General features: G+C 45.2%; 2 protein-coding genes across 4 annotated transcripts in view; one reads left to right on the forward strand and one right to left on the reverse strand.

Moving 5' to 3' along the window:
* Positions 1-10,880: 10,880 nt before the first annotated feature.
* On the forward strand, positions 10,881-14,575 carry C3AR1 (complement C3a receptor 1). 2 transcript variants are annotated; one of them, XM_084529215.1, is made up of 3 exons: positions 10,904-11,020; positions 12,317-12,459; positions 12,789-14,575. In XM_084529215.1, exon 3 carries the CDS (start codon positions 12,790-12,792, stop codon positions 14,191-14,193), a length of 1,404 nt encoding a protein of 467 aa, XP_084385341.1. In that variant the 5' UTR covers positions 10,904-11,020; positions 12,317-12,459; position 12,789; the 3' UTR covers positions 14,194-14,575. The 2 variants fall into 2 exon arrangements, with proteins under 2 accessions (XP_084385340.1, XP_084385341.1); XM_084529214.1 differs by lacking the exon at positions 12,317-12,459 and having other exon boundaries at positions 10,881-11,020.
* Positions 14,576-17,526: 2,951 nt separating this feature from the next.
* The window catches only part of FOXJ2 (forkhead box J2), a 29,220-nt gene continuing 19,036 nt past the window's right edge, over positions 17,527-27,710 (reverse strand). Inside the window, exons 6-11 of one of the 2 annotated variants that reach the window (XM_084529191.1) lie at positions 27,425-27,620; positions 25,203-25,532; positions 24,708-24,806; positions 24,016-24,216; positions 23,157-23,255; positions 17,527-18,003 (exon numbers count right to left, since the gene is read on the reverse strand). In XM_084529191.1, coding sequence (XP_084385317.1) covers positions 17,915-18,003; positions 23,157-23,255; positions 24,016-24,216; positions 24,708-24,806; positions 25,203-25,532; positions 27,425-27,620 — 1,014 coding nt within the window. In that variant the 3' untranslated portion in view covers positions 17,527-17,914. Of the gene's footprint in view, positions 18,004-23,156; positions 23,256-24,015; positions 24,217-24,707; positions 24,807-25,202; positions 25,533-27,424; positions 27,624-27,710 lie in introns of both variants that reach the window. The other variant, XM_084529190.1, reaches the window with a different exon arrangement.

A 27,710-nucleotide genomic window follows, 5' to 3' on the forward strand; every position in this document is an offset into this window, starting at 1 on the left:
GCCTGTGCTGCACTTATACCACCAGATAACAGGAGCCTCTCGGACCCCGAGAACCAGATCAAAAACAACCTCACAGTTCGGACTTTAATCAAGGGGTCTGAGATAAGGACGACTGTTCACAAAGGGACAGGTTAGGAATATGTGTATGTATAGGAATGTTCATGTATATGTAACTCTTTACTAGAGCAATTTGCCACGTTAGGCGTGCACGACTCTGGTGGGACTACCCGCCCCGTGCTGCATGGAACTGAGTAAACATACCTACTTTACAATCTTACTGATTGTGGAGTCAGCTTTCTGTGAGTCATCTTGGTGAGCCAGGCAGGAGACACTCTGCTCGGCTGCGGGATCGGCTGCAGTGTGGACGCCCCTAGGTGCACCCTGAGCGTTTTGCTCGGAGGGGACTCCACTCTCAGCTGCTCACCGCAGGAGCAAAGATCTCCTGAAACTGCAGACAAACGGTATGTTTTCGGCTGCTGGAGGGATACTAACTGGAGCGTTAATAATTGTATGTGTTTTTATGTATGTATTTTGTGTTGTATTTTGTGTTGAAATTTTGTATATTGTAATATTTGCATATTGTACGTATTTTGTGTTGAAAGTATTTGTGTAAGTGTAAGGGTTTGAAACAAAGTGTTACAAGTCACTTCACGAAGAACACAGTCAGAGACAATACTTATTTGGTTGGTTATCATTCTAAGTTATATTCCTGTGGTATGAATGAGATGTGCTGGAGGCCTCCGTGTGCGTGAGACGCAGCGTTGCTGCAAAGCGAGTGCAGAGTTCCGATCCGTTGTTCCGTACTCTCTGCAAGGGGAGTGGGCAGAGACGAACGAAGTGCTTGACAGACTGAAAAGAAGTGCTGTTTTATCCAAGTTTGAATGGTGGTGCCTAATATATGGGCCCGGTGTATCTTGTGTATCTTGTGTATCCTATTTTTTGCTCTTAAATGTTTTGACTGTGACAAGAAAAAGGCAGGAGCATGATATGACATGCTTCCTGCAACATATGAGGCCCGCACAGGCCGAGACCTGGACTCGCTGAGACCTGAACAGGCCGAGAGACCGGAGCGGCGCCGAGAGACTGGAGCGGCGCTGGGAGACCAGAGAAACTACGGAGGGACTACCGCTGGACGGAGAGAGCCCTGGGACGCTGCAGAGCCACGGACGGCTCTGAGAGAAAAAGAATAGACCTGACAGAAGCTGCAAAACGCGGGGAAATTGAAGTAATTGCGGAACATCCGAGATCGAGTTGCTACGGGAGATCAGAGGCGTCAGTGGACACCGGCAGTCGACTCTCACCGTGAGGCGAGTCGGCGCAGAGCAGAGGGGCGGACATCAGGACCCTGCAGCCTGTCTGACGGAACCATGGAGGCAGCGGCAGCAGCGGCTGTGCTGCTTCACTCTAGCATTCTTTTTATAAAAGGTTTATCTTGCAATGCAAAAAAGACTATTAGTCCCCAGATCGGTGTTATAACTATTACTAATGACGACTTAGCTCTATTGCAGGGCAGGAGTGCAGAGACGCAGATTACACTGCCAAATGACCACCGGCAGGCTCTTTCACAAACCTAAGGTTGCAGCTGGCACTGCCTGCAGCCGTATAGCAGACGTTACACTCTCTTTCCTAACTAGTAATCATGTGTCTCATCCAGTTGTGGTGAATGGTCAGTGGCAAAAAGAAAAGGAGGATGCCACTGACACTAACAGCATGGGTAATAGGAGTAGTATAAGTGACACAGGTGACAGTGCGGGGCGCTCTGCCTGCTGCTCGCCTTCACCTGACTGTGCACTGCTGCCGATGGTGCTAGAGTAAAATGTGAAGACTGCTCAGATGGCAGTGATGAGAGTGCTTGTGTGAAGAAGATGTGTGCTGAATCTGACTTTGTGTGCAACAGTGGTCAGTGTGTGCCAAACAGATGGCAGTGTGATGGGGACCCGGATTGTGAAGATGGGTCTGACAAAAGTGCTGAGCTGTGTCATATGAGAACAGTGTCATGGAAATGTGATGGTGAAAAAAGACTGTGACAGTGGAGAAGATGAAGAGAATTGTGGCGATGTGACAGAGATCCTGATTGCAAGGATGGAAGTGATGAAATTAACTGCCCTTCCTGGACCAGTTCAGATGTGAAGATGGGAACTGTGTCCATGGGAGTAGGCAGTGCAGTGGTGTGAGAGACTGTCTTGATGGCACTGATGAAGCAAACTGTAACAATGTTATTCAGTGCCTGGGACCTGGCAAATTCAAGTGCAGAAGTGGAGAATGCATAGATATCAGTAAAGTGTGTAACCAGCAGAGAGACTGCAAGGACTGGGGTAATGAGCCCCTGAAGGAATGCAACATAAATGAATGTGACTGTCCAGCTGGGAAACTGTGGAGATAGTGATGAATGCCAAAACCCTGGTATCTGTAGTCAAATCTGTAACAACCTGAAAGGCTATCAGATGAATCGTGCTACAGGAACCTGGAAAGGGCCATACGGCAAAGCAAATTAGATAACTGTTATTTAACTTGTCAGAAGATAAAAAAGAAAGTGTTTCAACAAGCAGCCATGGGAGGGAAGAATCATTGAACCCCCGATGTGAGGGACTGTACCTTGTTTTACTGACTACTGAAACAGCTGTGAGAACTGCAGAAAGGGACCCACGGACCCACGCATCCAGAATAAAAGGACCAGTAACTACTGAAACTTGGAAGGTTGAGTCCGCTCCTGGGGAACTGAAATTAAAGCTAAAGAAGAACTAATATCCTGGCAACGAGGCTCTGCATGAATTAAGGATGCCAAGTAAAGGGGACAAGCCTGAAGGGAGGAAAGGGAGAAGGCAAGACCGGGGCAGGACCCTCCACTGCGGTGTGTATGGTCTACCGAGGGAGGCAACCCCTATGGGTATGGACTGCCGAGTGAGAGGGCCTCGACCGGACTTCTCCCACTAAGATCAGGTTGTCCAGGTTGTCCTGAGAAAATAACATAAGATCCTTTTTAAACCTATATAAAATTGTGATTCGTTTTCCAGGAGCTGGATCACCCTGACAGGCCGAATGGTAACACAAGCCTGAAGTGACCCTGAAAGCGGGCCTAACTCCTTGACTGAAGGCGTTTGCCTAATATGATCCAGATACGTGGGACACGTATCTGACAGACAGATCCTGGGACTATAGGACCCCAGTATATATACTTAATAGAATAATTAGGTTATTAGCTGTAATAGAAATAGTTATAAATGATGAGAACTGATCTAAATGAGTTATAAAGATGAGAACTGCTTTGTATCAAAATTGCCTAGCTTTGGATTATTTACTAGCACAAGAAGGAGAAGTCTGTGGAAAATTTAGCTTTAGTAATTGCTGTTTAAAGATTGATAAAAAGGGTGTTTCTTCCTAGTAGCTGATAGAATGTTATGTTCTGGTTTAGGATGAGAAGAATGTTAATAATATGATGATGTTTTAATTGTTTTTAATTGTTACAGAGCAGTGCTTACACCAAGCCAAGGACCAAGCCAAATTCAGCTTCTCACTGTCCTGTCAGCAGGCAGGCTGGGAGGAGGGCCGGACTGCTTGGGGTTAGGTTGGGTATCGGACAGCAGGTGGTGAGCAATTGCATTATGCATCACTTGTTTCGTACACATTATTACTAGTAGTACTATTATCATCATTATTGTTATTATTATTGTTATTATTTTCTTGTTTTTATCTCAACTCACAGGCTTCACTTTCCCATTTCTCTCTCCCATCCCAGAGAAGGAGGGGGGAGGTGAGCGAGCAAACACAAACCTGGAAGGATATGGAATGGGATTTATTTTCATGACTGCCTGGTGGACCATGGGTTAAAAGAGTGTTATTTTTATTGTCATATGGTGTAATTATGTTATTGTATATACCTTGTATGATACCTTGCCTTACGTTATTAATACACTGGGTGATAAATAGTACATTTGTAATAACTTCATTAAAAAAGGAAGGGGATATGTCAATTATGATGTTTAAGAATTGGACCCTCCAAGAACGGACTGATGAAATCCAGTTATTAACAACAGAAGTGACACGAATTGTTGATATTAAAAAGAAGATAAGGGATTGTGAGGAATGTTTTAACAATTCGTGTCCATAAAGAACAATTCTGTTTGAATCCTGTCTGCCTCTGGGCCCTGCACTGGCAATTTAATTCTTGAACCACAGATGCAGTGTGTCCCAGTCTCCCCCTCATTCTAGTCAATTTATCACTTCTTAAATTTATGAACCTGTTTGCTTTTGTTATTCCGGACTTCTATTTCTAACACTGCTATAGATGTGTCTGTGAATGGCTGGGGAAGAATGTTTTAATTACTCGTGTGTCTGGGAGTTTCAGAACAACTGATAACAACTAGTGACTGTTATGGGATACTATGTGGATCTTTGGTATCTGGTTAGGGGGGGCCGAGAGATAAAGAGGAAGGAGAAAGAAGCTGAAGGGCGGCTGGGAGACAAGACTTGAAGAAGATGTTCCGTAAACTTGGTATGGTGCCCAGTAAGTACAAAGGTGGAGAGGAAGACTACGAGCCTTCAGCATGAAAGACCCCTAGAGACCCCCAGAAGAGACCCCAGAGGAGACTGTGCATGCTCCAGTAGGAGGGACTGCACCCCGGAAGCTAATTTTAATAATCTATTTTTTTTAGAAGTAGTAATGAATATGTATTAGTCTAGGAGCATAAAAATCAGCTGCTTGATGTAACTGGTGTGCGTCCTGGTGGAGCGGAGACTCCCGGTGCACCCAGCGCTGTTTGCTTACCTCTATTCCTTTATATTCTTTCAATAAATCCTATTTTTTTATTTAATCCTAATTTGAATCCTGAGCCATTTATAACAGATAGATAGATATATCTATATATATATAGATAGATATATATATATCTAGTGCATTGTATGAGTAGCCTGATAATAAAACATAAAGAATCATTTGTGCTTTTGTGTTGTTTTTGTTGTTGTTTTGTTTTGTTTTCCTTTGCTTATTTAAGAAAAATACATATACATATGGCATTGTCTATGAATGCCCATGAAGCCTGTCTCTATGGATGGACACAACATTTGGAATTCTCCTCCTGTGCATAGAAGGCAAGCCAGTCTCACAAAATGACTCACTGGACTGTTTAAAGGTTGATGCTGAGACAAGCATTTTTACATAACATTCCAAATACTATTTCAAATGGTACTTCCTTCACTGAAAATGCCCTGGCAAAATATTTGACCTGAACACTCACCCAGTCCTGAGAACACATTATTGCGAAGAGCTACTTTTTAGTTACGTGTGATCCAGTTATGTTCGTACCAGTTTTGCCATCCTTTGTTCCCTGCTTGATGTCCAAACTTTTTGTGCTTACCTAAACTTAGAAATGTACAAGATATGTTGGGACCATACATGGGATTTTCTGAAGAGGCAAATCTCAGAAATACTACAGCAGGGCAACCTTGCAGATATGTGGTATCACTGGGAGACCCTATGAAACTAACCATGCACTTGTGACAATGAAAACAAGCGCAGTGCAAAGACTGCCCACCAAAGCACTGCCATGCGCTTTCTAGAGAAATAGTTGCACTAGTTATAGATAAGCTTTATAGGGAAATTTTTGAACAGTTTTTGTTTGTTTAGGAAGAAGAGTTTGCCACATACAAGGAGCATTCAGAGTCTGAAAGATGATAGTTCCCTAGTGACTCCACCTGCGCAGAAACAACTGGGGTATCAAGAGAGGTTGCAAAGCTTTGGTGAACTGCACAAGAAGTAGTAAAAAATAATAAATAAAAGCGGAATTCTTAGTTCTTGCTAAAATGTTTTGGAAACAACCTTGCATGAAGGAAACACTAGGAAATACCACATTTTTAGAAGTGCAGAGAGATAACTGGTGACAGACAACACGGCTTCTCTTAGGGCAAATCATGCCAGGGGAATTTGGTAGCCTCCTGTGACAGGGTGCCCGGTCATACACTTTCAATGACCTGTGGTGGCCGCAGGTGCCCACTGAGCAGCGTGTGTGCTGTTGATGCAGCAGGGCGCGGGGTTCTTCACCAACTATTCATGGAATAACATCGCCCTCAGCCTTAAAAAAGCCTCAGGGGGGACAGGTTTAGGGCGAATAGTTCAAGGAGCACGAGCGTGAGTGGTGTTTTGTTCTATTCCTTCTGGAGAGGTGAAAGACACAGCGGGCTAGGAAAACACAGATAATGAATAGTTGGCTGAGAGGCTGGTGTTGAGACAGGAACTTTGGGTTCTTTGACCATGGGGCAGTTCACTCAACCCCTGGCCTGTTGTTGATGGATGGAACTCACATGTCTCAAAGGGGGAAACGGTTCCTAGCGCAGGAGCTAGCAGGACTTGTCAAGAGAGCTTTAAGCTAGCTGTGATGGGGGGAAGGGATAAAACAGGACTCACCAGAGAAGAGCCTAGGAGAATGATGCTGAAGCTGGGGGTGAGGCAGATGTCTCATCTGAAGTGCATCTGCACCAGTGCACACAGCATGGGCAACAAACAGGAGGTGCTGGAAGCAACTGTGAGGCAGGCTAACTGACCTAGCTGTCATAACTGAAACGTGGTGGGATGAGTCCCATGATTGGAGTACTGTGATGGACAGCTACAAGCTCTTCAGAAGGGATGGACAAGGAAGGAAGGGTGGTGGTGTGGCTCTTTAAAGAGTGTTTTGATATTGAAGAACTTGGGGTTGGGAATTATAAAGTTGAGTGTCTATGGATAAGGATTGGGGGAAGGCCTCTAGGGGTGACATCTTGTTGGGGGTCTGTTATAGACTGCCTAAGCAGGATGAAGAGATGGATGAGGCATTCTATGAGCAGCTCACAGAAGTTGCATGATCGCCAGCACTCATCCTCATGGGAGACTTCAACTTCTCTGACATATGCTGGAAGTATAATACTGCGCAGGGGAAGCAGTCCAGGAGGTTTCTAGAGTGTGTGGAAGACAGCTTCCTGACACAGCTGGTACAAGAGCCTACCAAGCGAAGTGCCCCACTAGACCTGCTCTTCACTAACAGAGAAGGACTGGTGGGAGATGTGAAGGTTGGGGACTGTATTTGTCAGAGCAACCATGAAATTGTAGAGTTTTTTATTCTTGGTGATGTCAGAAGTGTAACTAACAAAACTGCTATCTTGAACTTTTGGAGGGTGGACTTAGACCTGTTCAGGACACTTGTTGCAGGGGTCCCTTGGGATTCACTCCTTAAGAGCAAAAGGGTCCAGGAAGCCTGGATGCTCCTCAAGGCAGAAATCTTAAAGACCCAGGAGCAGGCTGTTCCTGAGTCCCGTAAGGCGAGCTGGAGGGGAAAAAGACTAGTGTGGATCAACTGGGAACTTTTGTTGAGACTCTGAGGGAAAAAGAGAGTCTATTTCCTCTGAAAGAAGGGATGGGCTACTTTGGGACAGTACAAATAAGTTGCTAAGATATGCAGGGAGGAAGTTAGAAAGCAGAAAGCCCAGCTTGAACTCAGAGTGGCCACTGCAGTAAAAGAGAACAAGAAATCCTTTTACAAATATATTAACAGTAAGAGAAGAACCAAGGAGAATTTCCATCCTTTCCTTAGTGCAGCAGGGAATGTGATCACTGAGGATAAGGAAAAGGCTGAGGTTCTCAACGCCTTCTTACGTCTGTCTTTAATAGTTGGATCAGTTATCCTCAGGGTACTTCATGCACTGACCTGGAAGTCCCTTGTGATTCAGGTAAAGAATCACCCCCTGTCATTCAGGCAGAGACAGTTAGAGAGCTGCTCCTCCATCTGGAACATCACGAGTCCATGGGACCAGACCATGAGACCAGATGGACTCCACCCCAGGGTGCTGAGGGAGCTGGCAGAGGTAGTTGCCAAGCCACTTTCCACCATCTATGAGCATTCCTTATTATCTGGAGAGGTCCCAGGGGACTGGAGGCTTGCCGATGTGACTCCTATCTACAAGAAGAGCCATAAGGAGGATTTGGGGAACTACAGGGCTGTCAGCCTGACCTCATTTCCAGAGAAAGCTATGGAGAAAATCATCTCAAGTGAGATCACATGGCACATCTGTGGCATCCAGGGAATCAGGCCCAGCCAGCACGGGTTCATGAAAGGCAAGCCATGCTTGTCCAACCTTATCTCCTTCTATGACCATGTGACCAGACTGGTGGATGAGGGAAAGGCTGTTGATGCAGTCTACCTAGACTTCAGCAAAGCCTTTGACATGGTCTCCCACAGCAGCCTGGGGAAACTGGCTGCCCGTGGCCTAGACAGGTATACTCTTCTCTGGGTAAAAAACTGTCTGGAGGGCCATGCCCAGCGGGTAGTGATTAATGAAGTCCATTTGGCATCCCCTTACAAGTGGTGTCCCCCAGGGGTCAGTACTGGGGCCTATCTTGTTTAATATCTGGTATTGTTTAACTCAGTTAACACTAGGAAGATGAAGCAGGCTCTCTACAAGTCTGCAGATGGTACAAATATGGCTAACATAAGACATCATTGCCGGCATTCAGAGGTACCTGGACAGGCTGAAGAACTGAGCAGCCAAAAACATCATGAAGTTCAGCAGAGGGACCTACAAAGGCCTTATCCTGACAAAGAACAAACCCCATGCACCAGTACATTCTTAGGACTGTCTGGAAAGCAGCGCTGCAGGGACTGGTGACCTTGTGATCCTGGTGGACAAAAAGCTGAGCATAAGCTAACAATGCACCCTAATGCCCCAATGGCAATTAAGGCCAACAACATCCATGGCTATGTTAGGACAAGTGTCAGCAGAGGGAAGTGATCCTCCTCCTCTACTCAGCATTGGCGAGGCCACATCTAGAGTGCTAGGTGCTGTTCTGGGCTCCCCAGTACAGCAGAGACATGGACATAGCAGGGTGAGACTTGTGAAGGGCCAGTAAGATGATTAAAGGACTAGAACATCCTTCATGCCAGTAAGGACTGTGACAGCGGAATCTGTCCAGCATGGGGAAGAGAAGACTCAGGGGGATCTTATAAATGTGTGTAGCTATCTGATCGGAGTGTGTAAAGGAGATGGAGCCAGACTCAATGGTATCTGGTGACAGGAAAAGGGACAGTGGACACAAACTGAAACAGGAAATTGTCTGAACAAATTTTTTTTTATTTTTTTTTTAATTGTGAGGGTGGTTGACAACTGGAACAGATTGTCCAGAGAGGCTGGGGAGTCTCCTTTTGTGGAGATATCAAAACAACAGAGTCCTGGGTAATTTGCTCTAGCTGATCCTGCTTTGAGCAGTGGGATGTACTAGACAGCCTCCAAAGGTTCTCTCCAACTTCAACTATTCTATGATTCTGTGAAATACAGCCTTCCTAAGATAACTCTGTTTCCCAACTAGGGGCAGGAGGGATCCGGAAGAGATGAAAAAATGATCATCATCATCATAGTGTTGTGATTTGGGATTAATATTACAGCTGCAAGTCGAAGGTCTGGTTTGACCTGAGTTATCATTTTCTGAAAGTGACAAAACGTCTTCCTTCCTCCTTGCACCATGTCCGTTAAGTGGCCACATCATTAACTCCTTCATTCGGAGGTGTAAAACTGTTCAAAGTCAAACTGCTTGAAAGTTTCTTTGGCTTGGAAACATGTAGAGAAACCTCATCAACTTCACTCTCCAGAATGAGCTGGTTGGGACAAAAGATACAGTGCCTGCTGTGATAAGGTTGGCTGCAAGGGAGAGGTTGTAGCTGGAGGAATCAGAGCTGAAACAACTAGTAGCAAAGGACCTTCTTGCAAGAGAGATTTTAACTGGAGCTAGCAAGTCATGTGCTGGTGAAAAGGCATTGCATCCCCTGACCAATAGAAGCCAATAGGAATACACTCCTTTCAACAGGTCAATTCATTCAACTCTCAAATCACTTTCTCAGGCTCTCAGGAGTCTCTCAGGAAAGATGGCAGCTGAGAATAGAAACAGCTAGAGAGGATTTGTCTTTGTGGGCTGCTGACAGCTCACCCATCTTTGGGGGAACAGCCCATTTCTGGCCTGCCTTCCTGTTTATGGTCATCTGGTCACTTTTTTTTTTTTTTTTTTTTTTTTTTGAGTTTGAGTCAGTATTTTTGTGTTTCACGGAACAGATGTTCTGTAGCAGGAGCAGAACTCTCCACAATCCTCGTTCACTTTCCAGTTCAAAACCAAAATACTGAGACCAAATCTTTTATGTCTGATCTTTTATGTCTGGGCTTTGCCATTTCTGCTAACAGTCTCTTGATTTCCCATATCAGGTGTGTTGGAAAGGAACCCTATTGTTACACATTTGAAATGCCTTACCTTATCTTATAGGGTGGATACATTTTGTGGTATCAGCATTTCAGCTAACCACTTCCAGCTTTTCATCAGTCAAGTTCCTTCTTTAACACACACACACAGATGCAAAATAATAATAATAATAATAATTACGCTTTTTTGAGTACAATGTTCTGTGTTTGGTGAATTAAACTGTCTCAAGCTGGGACAGAAGCTTACCTGGATTGATAAGAATCCAGAATGATAAGAAATGGGATTAGCTAGATGAATGTGCTGATCTGACAAAAGATGAAATGGCTATAAAAACCATAGCTCAAGACACCTAATGATATCATGGAGGTGTTTTTTGTTATTTATGATTTACATGAAGAAAAAGTCAGTGTTATGGCAATAGGCAAGACGTGTTTTGCTATTGTGATCTTGTGTTGTCTTATGGAAGCTATATAATAGAGAATGTGTCTGTGCTTATCACTCCCTAGCTTCCTGTTATTCTTTGACTTGAGACAATATTTTATTTTGACAGTGCTGAAAGGTTTTGTTGGTTTGGTTGGTTAGTTGGTTGGTTTGTTTTATTTTGCTATTTTACCAGCCAATTGCCTTCTAAAACTTCAAACATGAGTCATAAGCATTTCCTTCAGGGTGGAAAGTGTAGTTTGCATATACACGTACACAGAGGAAAAAAGCAGTTCCTAAAATCTTTTGAGCATTTCTTTTCTTTTCAGTCACTTTAGAGACAGGACTGGTGGTTCTCTCTCCCTGACACACCAAAATAGCTGTTTCACTGGGGTAGGTACAGAATTCCGCTTTCCTCTTCAGCTTGCAGTTTTTTACTGTTCACTTCTAAAAGCCTCTGTTCTCCCTCCAATCCCTGTTTCCATCTTCATAACCGCATAGTAGCCCTCTTAACACTCCTGAAAACATACCGTGGACAGCATTACTGCCTGCAGCATTCCTTGATTCCCTACCCTCTTCACACCATCTTCTGTATCTATACGGGGGGCAGCCAGATTCATCTCTTGCAGCACTTTTCTCCACTTGTTCCTGGTAAAGTTACTTCTGCATGTAACAAGAACATCACAGGAAACTGAACAAACTTGTTAGAATTTTAAGTTAATACCCTCGTTGCCTTCCAGCAACTTATTTCATAGCTTTCTTCATGGGTCACCCTGACCTAAGCCTGTGAGCAATTGTTAAAAAAAAAAAAAAGATAAATTACAACGTCTGTTGCAAATCTCATTTTCTTTGTGGTGAAAGTTTGAACACTCGTGCATCACTCCACATTTAGACTACATGTTATGCAAGAAAGAATTTGATTATTCAGATCTTTTAATAGTATTGTAGATTTAGTCCTGCACACAACAATCCCTGACTGGCATCTAAGTACTGGCGTGGAGGTTTAAATAGAACTGGTCTTAGCTGTCGTATTCATGTCTCCCGTGTTGCTTCCACAGACTGTATTCAGCTTGTGCCTCTGCAGTTTCCTTGCCTTCTCATAATGCTTTTAGGGACCATACAGTAACAACACTGTCTTCATTGATTTGGCAAGGGTTTAGTTAACAAGGATTTTATAACCAGTTCTGTTAATGCCTACAGGATAAGTATCAGGCTTTCTCTCTCAGACCTATCTTGTGTTTTCTATATTTCTTCACTTTTCCTTCTTAATTTACTAGCATCTAAGTCCAAGAATGATTGAATATTTAATATTTCCATGCCACTTTTCATAGTTTTAAAAACACACTGAATTGTATTGTGGCTCAGTTTCGTTGTCATGCAATAAGACAGTTTTTCTTATGCCTAATGGGCTTAAGAACATTACTGTCATTCTCAAACCATTAATTTCTTGTCTTTCTGCTCATCAAGACTACCTTTGCAAGGATCTGGCCGAGAGCTCAGAACACAGATACATAGACTAGAAAAGCAAGAAGGAAGTGCTTTACTGAGACTTCCCTAAAAAATATCCTTTAGCAAGCATTGTTGCTGTCCTGTCTGTTCTATTTACGATGTCAGGAAAGTAGAACAGGGGTCTTTCATTAAAACAAACATTGCTTTCTCAACCTAAACATATTTCACTGGTTATTCCAGGAAAAGAAACTGTTCATTTTAAAAAGAAAAGGAACTAAAGTGCTTTCTGGAACTTAAAAAGGAACTTAAATGACTTTCTGAAGAAGAAAACTGTGCAAAGCTGGAAGTCAGTCAGGAAAGACACCTGGTGATTGTGTGAGCATGTAAGTAAAGTGAGAGCTCCATTTTAGAATGGAGAGTAAAAAGAAGCGGACTGAAATCAAAAAGGGTGACAGAAGTAGAACATAAGTACATATACAAAATCCCTGTTTGAATAGTGCGACCTACATAGCTTAGCTACCATGAGAATGATGAAGCTGTAGAATGGTCAGATTAGTAGAAGAAAGTCTTTAGCACAAACTAGTACAGGCTGATGCCTTTGTATCCAGCCAGATTGGTACTGTTTCCTCAGGGATACTTCAGTACAGATTAAAAAAAAAAAAATGGGGAGTATGAATTGCCTACTAATTTGCTTTCTGTTTTATAACTACAGAATGCCTCCACTCCTGATTAATAGCAGTTCACATGAACAGGCTGCTGTACATTATGCACCAGAAACCATTGGCTCCCTTGCTGTCTTCATCCTCGTTTTCATCATAGGTATCCCAGGCAATGGGTTGGTTATCTGGGTAGCTGGTCTGAAAATGAAAAGGTCTGTGAACATTGTCTGGTTCCTAAACCTTGCTGTGGCTGACTTTGTGTGCTGCTTATCTTTGCCATTCTACATTGTTCACTTATTCCTCCATGAACACTGGCCATACGGTTGGTTCCTCTGCAAAATCATTCCATCGATCATAATCTTCACCATGTTTGCTAGTGTTTTTCTACTCATGGCAATCAGCATTGACCGGTGCCTCCTTGTGATGAAACCTGTCTGGTGTCAAAATCATCGAACAGTGAAATTTGTATCACTAGCATGCAGTGGCATATGGATCCTGGCCCTCATTTTCTGCTGCCCTGTCTTTCACTACCGCGAGATCGTCAACAAAGATGGCAAAATTGAGTGTGGGTACAATTTTGGAGACAATGAAATGCTAGATTATATGTATGACAGTGATCTTATAACTAAGTTATTGGAAGAAAACTCACCTTTAGTACCGACTGTCATGTATGCTAGCACCATCTTCGCTCATCAGCGTGCTGACAATTATCCAGGTTTCCAGGCAAAGACTATAACCACCAACAAAGACGCAACCACGGCAGCTCACCTTTTTTATGCCCCTGTAGGTGTGCACTCCCTATTAACTTCCACTGCCTATCCTGACATCAGGCTATTGGGATCTGGTAGTGATCTACCTCATACTAACTTGTCTGTACCACCCGATGCTGACCCCCATTTGAATCTACTTGACTATCCTGATGTTTTGCTTGATTTTGACAGTGACTACAGCGGTAATGACTCACTGGGGAATTTTGATGCGGGTGATTATCCTGTACCCTTTGCCTTAATGATAGTAACTAGGGCTATCTTCGGCTTCGTGCTCCCCTTTGTCGTGATGACAGTTTGCTACGCCCTTATTGCTTTCAGGATGTATGCGAGACAGTTTCATAAGCCACACGGCAAGATGCTGCGAACCATCACGCTTGCGGTAGCAGCATTCTTCATCTGCTGGGTTCCGTACCACGTAGTTGGGATTCTGTTCCTTGTAGTTACTCCTGAAACAGGACTAAGTTTACTGATCCTCTGGGATCACATCTCTACAGCACTTGCATATGCCAACAGCTGCATAAACCCTCTGCTCTATGTTTTTGTGGGTCGGGACTTCAGGGCAAAGGCACGGCAAACAGTGCAAGGAGTGCTGGAAGGAGCCTTTACTGATGAACCGACACATTCAACCCCTGTCTCCTTTGCCAAAAGCAAGACTTCAGCAGACAAGGATGTTAGCAGTACGGTCTAACACAGGACTTCACCAATGCAGAAAGAAAGAGCTCTGTACATCAATTCTCTGCTTTTTTTTTTGCTCCAACACATCTGATCAATCAGCATATCTGCACACAGGGCACTGAGATGGTTCAGATCACATCAGCAAATGCCCTTTATGTCCTGCTATAAAGAGATCGGAAGCTGGAAATACGAAGAGTAATAATCTCTGACAGATGACTGGTGAAACAGGAGACCCAGAGTATTTTAAAGTTGAAAGCAGACTTGGTGAACGATTTGTGGTGGGATCATGTAGTTTAACTTCTGAATTGCTAGATACGGAACTCATCAGTTATTTGCATGTGTCTATTATAGATGTTGTGCATCTCCTGTCTCTGATAAAATGCAGATGAAATCAACGCTGGTGTCTTTCCTTGGAATCCACCATCCCACCTTTCCTCTCATTTGACTACACTGGGGCCTGAGAGGCTTTTTTCTGAAGATAAACCTAGAGGGAAGCACTACATTTTCTTTTAACAGACTTCCATGCCCTGGTAGGTGACCAAGATATCTCTTTATCCCAACAAATACATCACTGTACAGTAGTAACTGGCCCAGTTCACAACGTATAACTATGTTCATTAGCATGCACTCACTCGCTGTCTCCCCAGCATTCACTCCACCGACAGCCCCCAGCTTTCCTTTATGGAGGTGGCCAGAAACAACCCAAATGTCCACACTGCATTTTAGGATAGCACAAGCAGAATTTGAGCAGCTGCCTTCACTGATGAACCAGATTGGATGGCTGCTGGACGATCACGCAGTTGGGAAAACTTTGTAATTGGGAGGTGATAACCTCTAGTCTGACTCCCAGGAAGGTGGAGAACTAGCCTCTTTCAGCTCGGCCATGTCCTGCTCTCTAGCAGAGAGATGTGCTTGTGTCTTTATTGTACAGGAGGATAAAAATTGCTTCCAGACTTTTTAGGGGTGTTCCCCAGGCTTGAATGTTCCCTGTTCCTTATTAAGCTTTGGCTTAAGGAGTAAGGTCAACAAGTGCCATGACAAACAACTAAGCCATGGTACAGTTTTCACTGCCTTTCTGGAAAAGGTGTGATTTGAAAGACTCAGTGATCTCAGTTTTGGTAAGACAGACAGCTACAGGGACTTCTGAGTCTTTCTCTTGCAACCTAAGCTTCTTAGGTTGTCAATGTACATGCAGGTGCAAGCTGTTAACTTAGAATTTGGGTGTAGACATGGCTATTTCCAAGGTAACTGGTAATTTTCCAAGCCCACCTGTCAGGCACCGCCACAAGAAACTCAATACCGGCACCAAAACAGTTAAACCATAAACATTCACTTTTTCTTTTTATTAAGAAAGCATGCACAAAAATAAACTTGTGAGACCACACCCCTCTCTCCCTGACCATCGAGCAAAACCACCGTGGGCCAGCCTGCAGCGCCGAGCCGCATGTAGCCGACCCGATGCCTTCCCACACTCCAACAACGCACATTTATTTCAGGGACAGAGGAATGAGGCTAATTTGCACACTGACCGGCACATATTTACATATGCAAATGAAGAGCGATTGAATATGCAAATGAGGCAAATATGCAAATGAGGAGCACTTGGATATGCAGAAGGAGCCATCTTTCTTGTTTTTCTTTTTGTTTTTTTTTTCTTCTGGTGGTTTCAGGTATCCACAGGGCCGGCTCTCAGTAACATCCTCTGCAAAGCACTAACTGGCACCAACAAGGGGCTGTCTCTGGTGCCATGTTCCACAGAAAACCAATCACACATGCTTCCAAGTCGTGTCATTCCCATCCCGAGGCAGCAGAGATAACAGCTGACTCCATGCTGAAGTTGGTTCTGGAATTCCTCATTTCTCTTGGAAACACTCAATGATGAACTCCCCCCACACACACACTTAAAAAAAGAAAAAAAAAAAAAAAGAAAAGAAAAAAAGTCCCATCCCCCCCTCCCCAATACAACGAGACTCTGTCCACTTCCCTGACAAAGATCCAATTGGTTCATCCCTACAGCAAATTTAAAAAGCAATGTCAGTTCCCCACCTTCCTTCAGTCAGAGTAGAGGTTATGACCTCCTCTGCCCCAGGTACGTCAAGCCGCCATGATATTTTGTGTGTCTTGTTCCCTTCATTGGTAAACAGGGAATAAAGCCTGGGGGGAGGCTTTATAAAACATGTAAAGGAAACAAAAGGTTTGACAGAACAGAGCCATACCAGAAAAAAAGGGGAACAAAGGACACAGTTTAGGAGAGGAGACATCTCAACACTCACTCCTGCTCCTGCACCTTTTCTGCCTTCCTGATTTGCTAGTGCCAACAGAGCCCATCAATTGGGATTTGTGCTCTATTCCGCCATCTATCTCCCCAGCTGAACTGCAAGGGTCTGACCCACCCTCCTCATTTTACACTATACTATACTCTGGCTGTTCAGTTTAAAAATCTGCCCCACTTCGTCCTCTCTTCTAATGCATCTCTTACAAAAATCACTTGTAAGGGCCTCCCACTTACTTGACCAGAGGGTTCAAGCCCCTTGACCAGAAGTCGCCTAATTCACCTCTGTTCCGAGCAGCAGCTTCCTCTTCCCACCATTCGCCCGTTCACAAAGTGGAACCACTGACTAAGAATTACACCTATGCAGCAAGACACCCGTCATTATCATTTTCAAGCCACAGGCAAGGACAGTCTCCAAAAAAGTGCAAGGGGGAGAGGGCCAAATAACAACCGAACAAACTGAAAAAAATACTGATAGCGAGAAAATTTTTGGATTTGTATATGCAAGTGAGAGTCTCACCGCATACTTGGAAGAAAGGCTTGAAGGGGTGGTTGTGGGGGGTGAAATTAAAAGCTTTGGGGAACAGACTTTGCTGCATCGCGACGCCCCCGACTGCTCCTTTTACCTGATGGGTATGCAGACTTCACCTCCCTGGAGGCTGCAAAAGGCAGTGTAGAAAACAGGTCAGGATTCCCCCAAAATCGCTCTTGGTCCTCACAGATGGCACTGCATTCTGAAACCTACATCTGCTACATCCTCATTTCTCCAAACTCAGGTCTTCCCTCGCAGCTCAGCTCTGTTCTCCCTACTTCAGAGGTCACCCTCTCTTTGTACTTGGGCTATCTCCTGCTTCTCTTGCTTTTTCTGCGGGTGCGAGAAAGTTCACAGAGCTAAGATCACCCCTCCAGTGTCCCTTTAGCCCCCGACCTTTACAACATTTAAGAAACAACAGAACTACAGGCTCCCAGGGTCCACTAGACTCTCTCACTCCGGTAGCCAATACGACAGATTCACTGGCCACCTTGAAGGGAAAGAGGGATTGTTAAACGCAAAATGATGGAGGCAGAGAAAGATGCACTCGAGGATTCAACCTTGCGAGGTCTTTTCGTGGCACCAAGGAACCATCTTTCTGCCCTCCACAGGGCACCACGCAACATGAAAGAGTCAATCTGATGCGTCCGAGGCCACCAGAGGAGGGGAAGGGCTGTGCTCAATTATTGATAATAACAATAATAATAATAATAATAATAAACAAAAGAAGAAAAAGAAGATAAAACAGGACGCAAGGAAGGATTATCTTCGGCAGCATCTTGCGGTGGCTTCTCTGGCGGAGATAGAGAATATATATCTATATACAGGCAAGGTGGGGAGGCTGGGGAAGGTGGTGCAGCACCATTCACCCCGTGTCCCCCTCGCCTCCCGCGTCCTTCACAAAGGACGGGCTCTTCAGTCTGTAACTCGCTAAGTGATCAAGTCCCAGTCGAAATCATCGGGGATTTCCTCATTGGCACCTGGAGGAGGCCCTGGAGGCCGAGGGACCAGATGGTGAGCTGAGACAAAAAAAAGAGAGAGAGAGAGAAAGGGAAAGAACAGTTAGAATAAAAAATGTTTTACTTTCATAGAAGCATTGTGGACTTCCTTCCAACAGTTTTAACAAGCAAGAACACTACTGGCATGAACTTCTGACCGTCAGACAGTACCTACTCATGTCTGTAGGTGGTGTGCTGTGACATTCTCCACAGCAGCTTCTATAGAGGTTCAGTTTCAGCTTCCTTAACTGTCCTCACAGCTGATTGCTGATAGAATACAAAGGACTTTGGCAACAAAAACTTCTCATGTAATTTTCCTTTGAGCAACTAACTGAAGGTGAGACTGGACTGTAAGATGATTTATGTGAGGTGAAATATTGATTTTTTTTTCCTTGAAATTCTAAACCCTGACAGAGCACTAACGGAGGGTCTCTTGCAGTCCAATCTCTCTCTACCCTCAGTGCTTCACCAGAGAAGCACTTTATTTTGGGAGAAATCCACAGAGGGCTGGGGAAACGGTTCTTGCATTTGTGATATTATGAAGAGGTTACCAAGCTTGGTGGGGCCTGAAGACTACCACCCATTCCTAACTCTTTCACGTAGGATCAAATGAGACTGCAGCGAAGAGACTCTGAAATATTTTCATGTAGGATCAAATGAGACTGCAACAAAGAGACTCTGAAATATAAAAAGGGACTTTACGTCCCTCAGAAAGACGTTGAAGTGATCAGAAGTGCAAGTAGCATTCTCCTCTATCTGCCCAGTTGGAGGCTGGGACCCAAGAAGGAGGAGATGAATGGACCAAGTGAACAATTGGCTGCGAGGCTGGTGCCAAGCTCAAGGTCCTACAAGCTCAGAGGTACTTTTGAGAGACTGGGCACACTGACACTGCATGAGGCACACCTGGCCAGGTGGGGCAACAACAGTGTTCTGGGCAGCAAGCTGGCTGGCCTTCTTAGCAGGGCTTTAAACTAGATGTGGTGGGGGAAAGGGAAATACTTCTGAGTGATGGAAGTGAATGTGGGAACACTGTCTCTGTAGGAAACAACAGGGAAATACTGGAGAACTGCCCCCAAGCAGATAGGAAGGGTTCCTCTGAAAATGCAATGAGACCAGTAGCCCAGCTGAAGTGCTTCTACATCAATGCACACAGCATGGGAAACAAGAAGGAGCTGGAAACAATGGTGCAATTAGAAAAATATGACCTGATTTCTATCATGGAATCATGGTGGGACAAATCACATAATTGGAACGCTGGAATAGAGGGATACGAGCTTTTCAGAAGAGACAGGCAGGGAAGGAAGGGCAGGTGTGTTGCCCTCTATGTTAGGGAATGGATTGATTGTGAAGAGATACCTCTGAGGAACAGCCATGGACAGGTTGAGAGCTTGTGGGAGAGAGTTAAGGACCAGAACCTTGTGTTGGGACCTACTACATGCCGCCTGATCACGGGAAGCCTGCTGCTGAGGACTTCTTGCTTCAGCTACAAGAAGCATCGTGCTTGCACACTCTCATCCTGGTGGGGGACTTCAACCACACAGATGTCTGCTGGAAAAGCTACACAGCAGGCTGTAAGCAGTCCAGGAGACTCCTAGAATGCATTGAGGACAACTTCCTGGTCCAGGTATTAGACAAACCAACCAGAGAAGAAGAGTTACTGGACTTGATGCTTACCAGTGCAGAATAATTCATTAAAGAAATTAAGACTGGGGGCGGTCTGGGCTGCAGTGACCACACCTTGGTTGAGTTCATAGAATCATAGAATCATAGAATATCCTGAGTTGGAAGGGACCCTTAAGGATCATCAAGTCCAACTCTTGACACCGCACAGGTCTACCTAAAAGTTCAGACCATGTGACTAAGTGCACAGTCCAATCTCTTCTTAAATTCAGACAGGCTCGGTGCAGTGACCACTTCCCTGGGGAGCCTGTTCCAGTGTGCAACCACCCTCTCTGTGAAGAACCCCCTCCTGACGTCCAGCCTAAATTTCCCCTGCCTCAGCTTAACCCCGTTCCCGCGGGTCCTGTCACTGGTGTTAATGGAGAAAAGGTCTCCTGCCTCTCGACACCCCCTTACGAGGAAGTTGTAGACTGTGATGAGGTCTCCCCTCAGCCTCCTCTTCTCCAGGCTGAACAGGCCCAGTGACCTCAGCCGTTCCTCGTACGTCTTCCCCTCAAGGCCTTTCACCATCTTCGTAGCCCTCCTCTGGACACTTTCCAACAGTTTCATGTCCTTTTTATACTGTGGTGCCCAGAACTGCACACAGTACTCAAGGTGAGGCCGCACCAGCGCAGAGTAGAGCGGGACAATCACCTCCCTTGACCTACTAGCGATGCCGTGCTTGATGCACCCCAGGACACGGTTGGCCCTCCTGGCTGCCAGGGCACACTGCTGGCTCATATTCAACTTGCTGTCTACCACGACCCCCAGATCCCTCTCTTCTAGGCTGCTCTCCAGCGTCTCATCGCCCAGTCTGTACGTGCAGCCAGGGTTTCCCCGTCCCAGGTGCAGGACCCGGCACTTGCTCTTATTGAACTTCATGCGGTTGGTGATCGCCCAGCTCTCCAACCTGTCCAGATCCCTCTGTAAGGCCTTTACGCCCTCATTTGAGTCCACAACTCCTCCAAGTTTGGTGTCATCAGCAAACTTGCTCAAAATACCCTCTATTCCTACATCCAGATCGTTTATAAAAATATTGAAAAGTACCGGCCCTAAAATGGAGCCTTGAGGGACCCCACTGGTGACCGCCCGCCAGCCTGACTCAGCTCCATTTACCATAACCCTTTGGGCCCTGCCCGTTAGCCAATTGCTCACCCATCGTATGATGTTTTTATTTAGCTGTATGGTGGACATTTTGTCCAGTAGGATCCTATGGGAAACCGTGTCAAAAGCCTTGCTGAAGTCCAAAAAAATCACATCAGCTGGTTTCCCTTGGTCCACCATACGGGTGATCTTATCATAAAAGGAAATCAGGTTAGTTAGGCAGGACCTACCCTTCACAAACCCATGCTGGCTGGGACCAATGACTGCTTTGTCCCCCAGGTGCACCTCAATAAGTCCGAGAACCAACTTCTCCATGATTTTACCAGGCACTGACGTGAGACTGACAGGCCTGTAATTGCTAGGGTCTTCTTTCTGACCCTTCTTGAAAATCGGCACAACATTTGCCAGCTTCCATTTTTCCAGGAGTTTGTGATCTCAGGGAACATGGGCCTGGCAAAGAGCAAAGTCAGGACCCTGAACTTGCGAAGAGCAAACTTCCATCTATTTAGACCTAGTGGATGAGATCCCTGGAATGCCATCCTTAGGGACAAAGGAGCTGAAGAGAATTTATAATTTTCTAAGGATGTTTTTCTTAAGAGCACAGGAACTTTCCATCCCTCTGTCTAAGAAAGTGAGCAGGGAGGGCAGAAAACCAGGATGGTTGCATAAGGACCTGCTGGTTAGCAGGTTCAAGGAAGAAACGCACAGGCAGTGCCATGAGGCAGGGACATGTGGCCTGGGAAGAGTACTTTTGTTTCCCTGAACCCATAGATGGAAGCTGGTGGAGCAAAGTCCCACCCACTGTAAGTGAAGAGCAGGTTCGAGACCACCTGATGAAACTAAACAAGTACAAGTCTATGGGGCCTGATGTCATGCATCCCAGGGTCCTGAGGGAACTGGCTGATGTAGTTGCCAAGCCTCCCTCCATCATATCTGAAAAGTCCTGGCAGTCGGGTGAGGTCCCTGTTAAATGGAAAAAGGGAAACATCACTCCCATTTTGAAAAAGGGTAAAAAAAGGAAGACTCAGGGAACTACAGACCAGTGAGCCTCACCTCTGTGCCTGGCAAGATCATAGAAAACCTCCTCCTGGAAGCAATGTCAAGGCATATGCGAAACAAAGAGGTGGTCCAAGACAGCCCACATGGCTTCACCAAGGGTAAATTGTATCTGTCCAATTCAGTGGCCTTTTATGATGGAGTTACTGCATCTGTTGACAAAGGAAGACTGACAAATGTCATCTACCTGGATTTCTGCATGGCCTTTGATGTGGTGTTGCATGACATCCTGATCACCAAATTGGAGAGGTTTGGATTTGATGGGCAGACCATTTAGTGGATAAGGAGCTGGCTTGAAGGCTGCACTCCAGAGTGGTGGTCAATGGCTCCATGTCCAAGCGGAGGCCGGTGACAAGTGGTGTACCTCAGGGGTCTGTCCTGGGACTGGTACTATTTAATATCTTTATCAACATCATAGACAGTGGGATCGAGTGCACCCTCGGCAAGTTCACAGAAGACACCAAGCTGAGTGGTGCAGTCAGTACAACAGAAGGAAGGGATGCCATCCAAAGGGACCTGGACAAACTTGAGAAGTGGGATCATGTGAACCTAATGAGGTTCAACAAGTCCAAGTGCAAGGTGCTGCACCTGGGTCAGCACAATCCCAGATATGAGCACAGTCTGGAAGAAGAACTCATTGAGAGCAGCCCTGCAGAGAAGGCCTTGGGGGTGCTAGTGGTTGAAAAGCTTGACATGAGCCAGCAGTGCACACTTGTAGCCCAGAAGGCCAACTGCACCCTGGGCTGCATCAACAGAGGAGTGACCAGCAGGTTGAGGGAGGTGATTGTCCCCCTCTGCTCTGCCATTGTGAGGCCCCACCTGGAGTGCTGTGTCCTGGTCTGGGGCCCCCAGCACAAGAAAGATGTTGGTCTGTTAGAGCAGGTCCAGAGGAGGGCTACAAAGATGATCAAGGAGCTGGAGTACCTCTCCTATGAAGAAAGGCTGAGAGAGCTGGGGGTGTTCTGCCTGGAGAAGAGAAGGTTCTGGGGTGACTCCATCTTTCATAAAAAAGATGGAGAGCGACTCCGTGCTCAATCAGATAATGACAGGACAAGGGGGAATGATTTTAAACTAAAATAGGGGAGATTTACATTAGAGATTAACAGGAAATTCTTCACTCAGAGGGTGGTGAGGCACTGGAGCAGGTTGCCCAGAGAAGCTGTGGATGCCCCATCCCTGGAGGTGTTCAAGGCCAGGCTGGATGAGGCCCTGGGCAACCTGATCTAGCGGGTGGCATCCCTGCCCATGTAAGGGAGGTTGGAACTGAATGTTCTTTAAGGTCCTTTCCAACCCAAGCTGTTCTGTGATTTCTCTGGTTTTTCCATGTATAAATATGCCTTAACATTGCCTCTTACCTGGTCGATTATATCCTGGAGAGTCCTGGGTGGAAATCTGGTACATAGGAGATGGCCCGGAGAAGAGATGGGGAGGCTGGGGCTGACCATAGGAGTTCACTGTGGAATGAAGTAAAGCGAACTATTAATGTTCTGGTCAGCTGTCTTGGTCCTGACGGGGTTGCAGCTCAGCCATAAAGCAACCTATTCAAACCTATGGGATACTGAGAAGTTGTTCGGTTGCTGGGTCCTAACCACAAGCTATAGCTTGGCCAAGGATCTCGTTTCTTGGCACCTGCAGGAGTTTATCTTATTAGTAAAGGTTTTTTTTCCCCATCAAAAAATGTCAGAAGATGGCTCAATTTTTATTTTTTTTTTGAACTCATTTAATTCAGTACTAGGCAACATACACCATCACAATTGTACCAAGACCATGTTACCCTCTGCACTCAGCCCAGAGAGCATCCTCTTACTTTTTGTCAGGTCATTCCTTCTCCAAAGTGGGAGCAAAAGCTTTCTGTTTTACAGCTCCTGCCATCCAGAACAAAAAACTCTCAATCTTACCATTACCAAACCAAAACAAATAAAACAAACAAAAACCTCTCCTTCTCTTTTTCCAGGTTAACCTTCTAAATGTATTTCTGTCTGGACAGGTAGCCTGTCAGCAGTATGCATCACATAATAATGGTGTGTCTAGGCCATAAACATTGGACATCCTAATTCTTTAAAGTCAGAGGAGACTGAGATGGTGTGGACAGCCCCTGACAGCCCAGCACTGAACTGCTTGGTGCTACACTGACTAGCAAGGTGGCAAGTAATTTAGGATATTCAGAGAACTGCACCTTCATTAACATGGCATTTCAGTTTCCCTCCCAGTTACCTTGGTTCATGGATTGCTCCTGTTTGCCACTGTTCAGGGCACAAGAATCAGAGATTCGAGGGGGCTGCTGCGGGCCGACCAGATGAGGGAGCTGACCAGTCTGGGTAAGGAAGTGATTAAGGGAGTCGCAGAGGTTGGCAATATGGTGTTGATCCAGCGTCCAGTTCTTCCGCTCAGCCTGGCGCAGACTCTCCATCAGCTCTGCAGAGTACAAGAACGGCATCAAAGACAGCACTAACACTGCAGTCTTCCCTGTAAAGAGTTTTTGTTTTCCAGCTCTAAATCTCACCTTCCCCCTACAGACCCAACTTCATCACTTTTAATCGGTAACTGGACACTTAGAGAGCTCCCTTTTAAAGGTGTTGTCTCACTGACTCAGGTAAGGGAGGGAGGGAGGAGCAGAAGGGAAAAAATCTTGGTTAGGTTTCTGACATCTATAAATTCATACCTCCTGCCCAAAATTTCTATGGCATTCAAGTGCTTTAGGGTCTTAATAGAACCCATGAAATAGGACACCTCATTTTACAAATGGAAGAGTTGAGTCACTGAGAAACCAACAAACTTGACAAATGTAAACTGGGTTAAAAAAAAAAAAAAAAAAAACACCAATCTGTGCACAGCACTCCTAAATTTTATAGATTACAGTCCCTAGTCACTACGTGACTAGACTGTGTCACTAGGCCAACACTGACCTGAGAATTGGGAGTGCTCAATGCTAGACCAGTTCAGCCGGTTTACCATCTTGAAGCTTTCCTTCAGGGAATCAATGTTGGAGCACCAATCAGGAAATGCTGGAATGAAATGGGTAAGAAATTATTCCAGTGCAGAATACCCTTCCCCTCTATCCCTTGATAAAAAATGACTGTTCACTCTTCACCAAGGATCTTAATGCTATAGTAGCTAGAAAACATTTTTCTCTTGGAAGACCAGATGTGGTACTTCCTTTTTCATTTAGCCCGACTTTATACCTCATCCCTAAACAGAATCCCAAGCCCAGCGTGATGGCATCCCTCTTTCCTTCAGTAAGAAGGCAATTTCCGTTTCAGATTTCAATCATAACTGTTTTCACCCTTTTTCTTCTCACTCTGCAGGTACCACTCAGGGAAAGCTCACTTGTGGGATTTCTGTCTGAGGGCACCCCATTGCTCCAGTTTCCCCAGCTGTTCTTTCCATCAGCCCTGACTTACCAAAGCCAGCATTGTTGATTGAAGCCTGTGACTGCTGCTGCTGCTGGTGCTGATGTGGCTGCTGCTGTGGGTGGGAGTGTGGGTGGTGTTGTTGATGCTGGTGGTAGCCTCCATGCTGCATTGGAGGAGGGTGCATGGACATCACTGGTGGAGGGACATAACTTTCACCACCCTGCTGCTTTCCCCCTTGGGACGGGCAACCGTCTGGGGTTGGAGTGTGGAGTGGGGGAGCAGCACCCACTGCTGAGGGACCCTGCTGCTGCTGCTGCTGCTGGTACATGTAGTAGTTGTGGTTGGAGGGTTGCATGTCACCAAGGAGAGAAGAGAAACCTGTGCGGTGAAAGAGGAGGGAGCTTTAAGAGCTGTCTGAATCAGACCTCTGATTAAATTATCCATCTCTAATTTCACACTGCTCATCCTGCTATTTATGAAGCTTTTGGAATGCCCTCTGGAGGCTGCCAACAATTAGCACCTTTATAGTTATGTTCTCACTGTGCTCCAGGTCCTGTTCAGAACAAAAGGCTCTACAAGAAAGCCCCAGCAGAAGTTAACCTTTTAGTACAGTGTTAGGCACTTAAATGCCTTCTTGGATTTTTCCCATATATACCAAGTAACGTGGGCTTTCTGGAAATTTCATGCCCATGTTGTTTTCCTAGAAATGACCACAAGCAAACTTAAACAACAAAACATTTATAAAATAAAGAGGTTGATAAATCTGATTTGCTGGTTCGAAACGCTCCCTTCAGCTCCTATCCTACAAGCAGCATGGTCTGGAACCTTCACAGTTTTTCCTCACACGGATCATTAAAAGTCACACATCCTACTGCTTTTATACACAGAGCACGTGTCAGGGCTCCTTTATTATGGATTCTATAAAATTGATTTTATTACTTTAATTCCTCCCAATTCATTGTGTGTGTCGCTTCTATCCTCTTCCATTTCAGACATAATCTACGTTCAAAAGCATCAGGTGTTCTCCATTCTTCCCCACATCAGGAGCTCCTGCTGCCTCTTATGTCTGCTTCCCCAGTTCATTGTCCCCTTACATCTTGGACTTCTGAGAACAGTCACAGTGAAAGGCCACTAACCTGAGCTATCCATTCCTTACTTGACCATCTGCAAGCAAGCCTCAGTTTTTCACTAGACCCAGAATCAACCCTTAGACCACCCTACTAATTGTAATGGAACAAAAGGGTCAATATTAACATCTTAACTCTAAAATTGCCAGCACAATTTCCTCAAAAACTGCAACTTTTCCTAGACTATCTTACAGCTGAAGAACTGAGAAACAGACCACTGCTAACTTTCACAAAGGCACACAAGTGAGTCAAGGTTCTTCTCTGCATTTTTCTATCTTTCTCATTGTACAACATCTTATACAACAGAGTACTACCAGTAATCTCAAGTGCCAGCATGATGAAAGTAATAAATGTAATAGCTTGTTATTTTACTGAAGCTACAAGTTTCAAGAGGCTCCTCCTGAAAGTAGCAGAGTAGCAAACTCTGCCTGTGCTGTATAACGGCTGACAGCATAAGTGAAATGCTCATCTAATTGAATATTCCTTCCTGCTAGTATCCAGAAGAATGTTTAAGGATAGGGACAGCAAGTGGAGACTTTCCTGAAGTGTTTTCTGCAGAAACACAGGTCTCATCTCATCCCTACAGCGATTCTGCCCTCTGCTGGCTGGTTCCTCAGTCACAGAAATGTGAGCTATGAATGGAGTTACAGGCTCTTTCTTTCCCACAAAGCTCAATTCTCCAAGGTCTCGTACAAATTCTGCTTTTAAAAGATCTTCACAGTGACGACCTTCCATTCTCTTTTGGGGGAAATTCCACTGCCTAAATGCAACAACCCCCTCCCTCTTACAGTTTCTAGCTTGTCAGATTGTGAATACTTCTCAGACACACTTTTCTTCAGGACTTCATTTCTCTACGCTTCTACCATTTTAGCATTTGCTTTTCTATCAACACAAAGTATTTTTAAATCATAATCCTTTTTATTCTGAGTGAATGAGTGGGGAGCAATAGAGAAGGGGCAGGCAGATTTCTTATCTGCTCCTGGCAGAGCTAATTACAAACCAAGAACTAATTGCCAAAGAAGGAAAGTCTGTTTGCACAGGCTTCTAAAAGAAGAAAGACCTGAAAGCGTAAGGATATATCAGCGAACAAGGACTGTGTAGGCAGGTACCTGCCCACCCCATGTGTCACATATTGTTACTCACCGTGCTGAGAGGAAGATGATTTCTCCAGCATGGATTTGTAGAGGTTTCGGAAGGACCAGCTAAGATCCTGGAAATTGATCTCAGAGTAGGAGAACTTGAAGTCATGGTTGGCACTGTACAGCGGGGGTGGCACGTCGGCCCCTTCACGGCCCTGCCCCCCCGCTACAGTAGAGGCAACATCCACAGGTCCTGCAGCCTGCTAAAAGGACCACACGCAACAGAAATAAGGCCTTGGCTTTGTACTAGGTTTTGTAACTTCTGACAGGGATCCAAACACTACCTACAG

Source organism: Aythya ferina, assembly GCF_964211825.1.
Source record: "Aythya ferina genome assembly, chromosome: 1".
Taxonomy (NCBI): Eukaryota; Metazoa; Chordata; class Aves; order Anseriformes; family Anatidae; genus Aythya; species Aythya ferina.

Excerpts from the sequence above, each read along its gene's own strand:
- C3AR1 (XM_084529214.1), top strand. The coding sequence starts at position 12,790 with ATGCCTCCACTCCTGATTAATAGCAGTTCACATGAACAGGCTGCTGTA.